A 4,352-nucleotide genomic window follows, 5' to 3' on the forward strand; every position below is an offset into this window, starting at 1 on the left:
ACCTCTGAACGTCTCTTGCCTTGAAAACCCAGTGGGGCCGTCATAAGTTGGCTACGACCTGACAGCACTTCCCACCGCCAGTCTCTTAACTATGGCTGCTTGTGATATACAAATACAGATATTGTGGCTTCATTCTGGCTTGTTCCTTCATCCTCCCCTTGCAGAGCTCCCCGGGTGCAGTGCAGGGAAGCTGGGCTAGGGTGAAGCGGAAGCGGCCAGCATTTGAGGCATAGCCTGCGATACAGGGCTATTTTTGAGCAGGAACACACAGGAACGGAGTTCCGGCTAGCTCCCGAGTTGGCCACGCCCAGCAGGAACTCATTAGCATAATAAGCCACACCCAACAGCTACATAAGGGGTGTGTGGCCTAACTTGCAAAGGAGTTCCTGCTACAAAAAAAGCCCTGGGTTTTGACAACAAACAAGGTAAAAAGAATAAGAAGCAAAAGGTGAGTGTGGCTGGATGAGCACATGGGGCTGCGGCCTAATATGCTAATGAGCTGTGGTGTCAGGGTGTGGCCTAACATGCTAATATGTTTCTGCTGTTGGGTGTGGCCTGTTATGCTAATGAGTTCCTGTTGGGCTTTTTCTACCAAAAGCCTGCGAACCAAATCCTGGTTTCGCAAACCAGCCACAGTTAAGATAAACGATGGCTTCATTTTCGCTCTGAACTGGGACTTTCTGGGCTTTCATGACAAGACAGTGTCAGTTTTGCAGCTGAGCAAACACGGGATCATTTAATGATCCCTCTCCTTGGAGGGACTGAGGGGGCGGCTGCCTGTTGGCAGCTGGCACAATTTCCTGCTCTTTGACGCCCACGCAATGAGTGGGCACGGTCTCTCGGATGAAAAGGCGGCCCCCCCCATGATGGTCACCGGAGAGATGCTATTTACCCTTTTGTGTATGTCGCAGGGAGATTGGCGGGGGTGGAGGAGGGAGGCTGAGCGAAGAAGGGGCCTGTCGAGTTCAATCTGTTAACTTTCATCACAAGATAGGGATCGGGAGGGAGGAGGCCGCCTCACTGGCAGTCCCTTCCAATCTCCTCCTCCTCCTCTTCCACTTGCAGGGGGTGAGGAAACCAAGGTGTGGTGGTGGCATCACATCATGTCTGTTCCATTATCCCAAAGTGTGTGGGAGAGAGCGATAGGGACCCCCACCGCCTTTCCCATATAGCTCTGAATCCTGGACAAGGGAGGCTGGTGAGGCACAGAAGGCACTCGGGGGCTCTCAAGGCTTTTGTCTGACTGTTAGCGGGACACCTAATCTGCCTTTGATGCCCCACACTGACAGCTCTCGGAAGAACAGGTTTCTCAGCTGTCCTTCTCAGCCCACCGGAAGCCAGAATGCAGTATTGAATGGTGACTGACATAACGCCCCACCTTTATTTATTAATCAAGACATTTATATCCTGCCTTTCCTCGTGGTTCGAGGCAGTGTACAAGAACGGTCAGAAACGTTTTCAGTAAAAACCAAAAATAAAATAGCAAATACCAACTCTCTCCCCCATCCCCCCCCTTTAAAAATGTCTGCTGTTCAAACCCCCTCAAAAGCCCTGGTGAGATCTCCAAGGCCCCCCCCCTTCAGGGAGCGCATTCTATGGAGCTGGGGCCACCACGGAAAAGGCCCGGGCTGTGGTTGATTCCAGACAGGCAACCCTAAATGCTGGGATATCCAACTAGGGTTGCCCTCCCTCTGATGGGGGCGGGGGTTCCCCTGCTTTCGGGGGGGCCCAATCCGCTGATGGCCAGCTGGCTGGTGGGGGGGAGCCTTGCCCCAAAGAGCCCCATCGTGCCCGACTTGCCCGGCACAGTGATGTCACCTCAGGCAAGGGATACTCTAGCATTTGGGTTAAAACTCTATGGTGACCATAGAGGTTTTTTGCTTCACACGCACGCCAGAAGATCCTGGGACTGGGCAGGAGCACGCTGCTGGCAGCCAGGTAAGACCTAGCAACCCCATATCCAACAGATGACTGCCTGATGATTGTAGTTGGCGTACAGGGACATATGGAAGGAGACAGTCCTTCAAACATTTGGGTCCCAGGTCGTGAAGGGCTTTAAAGGTCATAAGGTAAAGGTAAAGGTTCCCTTGCTCGAAAGCCAGTCGAATCCAACTCTAGGGTTGCGGTGCTCATCTCCGTTTCAAAGACGAAGAGCCAGCGCTATCCAAAGACGTTTCCGTGGTCATGTGGCCGGCATGACTAAACACCAAGGCGCACAGAACGCTGTTAGCTTCCCACCGAAGTGGTACCTATTTATCTACTTGCAATTTCTTGCTTTCGAACTGCTAGGTTGGCAGGAGCTGGAACTAGAGATGGGAGCTCACTCCATCATACGGCACCCAGGTCTTGAACTGCTGAACTACTGACCTTCCACAGCCTGCAGTTCAGCGTCTTAACCACTTGAGCCACCGGAGCTCCACAAACAGCCCCTTAAATTGAACTTAGAAATAGACTGGCAGCCAGGGCTGCTGCTTCAAAGTGGACAACGCACCTTCCAGGTGGCTGGCCCTTGTCAGCAGTCGGACTGCTGCTTTCTGGACCCAGGCGTAGTTTTCAGGTTGTCTTCAAGGGCCAACCCCATGTAGAGTATGTTGCAGTAATCCAACTGCGCTGTATCGCCTTGCTTTCTTCCTGGGTTGGGAAGCTGCTGGATGAAGGGCTAGCAGGCATTTTGACACCCTGGGTAGTATCTGCCCATGCTCCCAACAATCTCCTAGCACCTTCCTCAACTAGGCCTGTGGCTTGTTAAGCCCTTGGAAGTTTTTGTTAGCCAGCATCGACAGAAACTGGATCCTTCCATTCCGTTCTATTTATTAACAGCTCATGGGATTTTAGACAAGACAGGATCCTTCCTTTCATCAAACCGGCCGCTTTCTTTAGGGAAGAAGCTTTCATAGGTCAGTTCTTAGAACATAACAAGAGCCCTGCTGGATCAAACCGACGGTTCATCAAGTCCAGCATCCTGTCTCACACAGTGGCCAACCAGTTCCTCTGGAGGGCCAGTGAAAGGGCAGAGAGGCTCTTACTTTTCAAGCTATCCACAGCTCTGTCCTGCTTCCTCTCTTTCAGCCTTTTTTTAAAATAAATTTTTTACTATTATAGACAACTGGTTACATGTCATGTAGATTAGAGAGGCATTACATAAGAACTAGGAGCTGCGGTGGCTCAAGTGGTTAAGACGCTGAACTACAGGCTGTGGAAGGTCAGTAGCTCAGCAGTTCGAGACCCGGGTGCCGCAAGATGGAGTGAGCTCCTGTCTCTAGTTCCAGCTCCTGCCAACCTAGCAGTTAGAAAGCAAGAGATTGCAAGTAGATAAATAGGTACCACTTCAGTGGGAAGGTAACAGCGTTCCATGCATCTTCGTGTTAATCATGCCGGCCACATGACCACGGAAACATCTTCGGACAGCGCTGGCTCTTCGGCTTTGAAACGGAGATGAGCACCGCAACCCTAGAGTCGGACTCGACTGGCTTTCGAGCAAGGGAACCTTTACCTTTTTACATAAGAACGGAATAATACTGGTGTACAGGCAATATTCAAAACAGTAAAGGCAATCAACGTAAAAGGTTTTGACATTGCTGTCTGTAAATAAATACCATATAAACTGGTAGATTTCTACTGCTAACTCGTTACGGCTTTGACATAACAATTTTCAATGAAACGCTGCAAGAGAAGAGTACGTAATCCATCTGGATTGTGTCTGAATGATGTTGAACCTTCTCTTTCTTTTCGATAAAAGGGAGCCATTTTTCGAACTCTCAGCCTTGATTTCTCGTATGATATATGAGATGCTCTGAAAGTCCCTGTATCCTCTTCCCTGAGCTGTTACTTCTCTCATTCTCCTCTTGGAGTGCAATAATCGTTTTGGGAACGACCAGGTTGGGAAATTCCTGGCTACTGGAGTGGGGAGCCTAAGAAGGGGTGGGGTTTCCTGAAGGGTGGAACTTCAGCAATGCCATAGACTCCACCCACCAAAGTGGCCATTTTCTGTAGAGGAACCGGTCTCTGTTGTCTGGAGATTGGTTGCAACTGCGGGAGATTTCCAGGCCCTGCCTGGAGGTTGGCAGCCCCAAATGACTGGTCTAGATGGCTGAAATCCCGTTTTCGTGCTCTGTGTCCCCAGATGATAAAGTCTTTAAAGAAGGCGATGGCTCCCATTGTCAGCGATGTCTCGGTGGAGTGGGTCTTCCCAGAAACAACGGAAGTCTTAATCTCGCCGCTCAGTGCTAGCTGCCTCTTCCCAGGCGACCGCTTGGTTGGCTACAGCACAGTCTGTGATACTTCCCTGTATGTTTCGAACCCCAGGCAGGTGAGTATGAGTCACCAGTACGGTTAGCCTTCTGTGCAGCTTT

The 4,352-nt window shown here is 50.7% G+C and overlaps 1 protein-coding gene across 1 annotated transcript in view; it reads left to right on the forward strand.

The window, feature by feature from the left end:
* The window catches only part of VWA5B1 (von Willebrand factor A domain containing 5B1), an 80,053-nt gene that overhangs the window by 45,889 nt on the left and 29,812 nt on the right, over window positions 1–4,352 (forward strand). The window contains exon 11 of the mRNA XM_015427880.1: window positions 4,124–4,309. Coding sequence (XP_015283366.1) covers window positions 4,124–4,309 — 186 coding nt within the window. The remainder of the gene's footprint in view (window positions 1–4,123; window positions 4,310–4,352) is intronic.

The sequence above is a fragment of the Gekko japonicus genome, unplaced genomic scaffold, assembly GCF_001447785.1.
Source record: "Gekko japonicus isolate JY-2015 unplaced genomic scaffold, Gekko_japonicus_V1.1 scaffold435, whole genome shotgun sequence".
In the NCBI taxonomy this organism is placed as follows: domain Eukaryota; kingdom Metazoa; phylum Chordata; class Lepidosauria; order Squamata; family Gekkonidae; genus Gekko; species Gekko japonicus.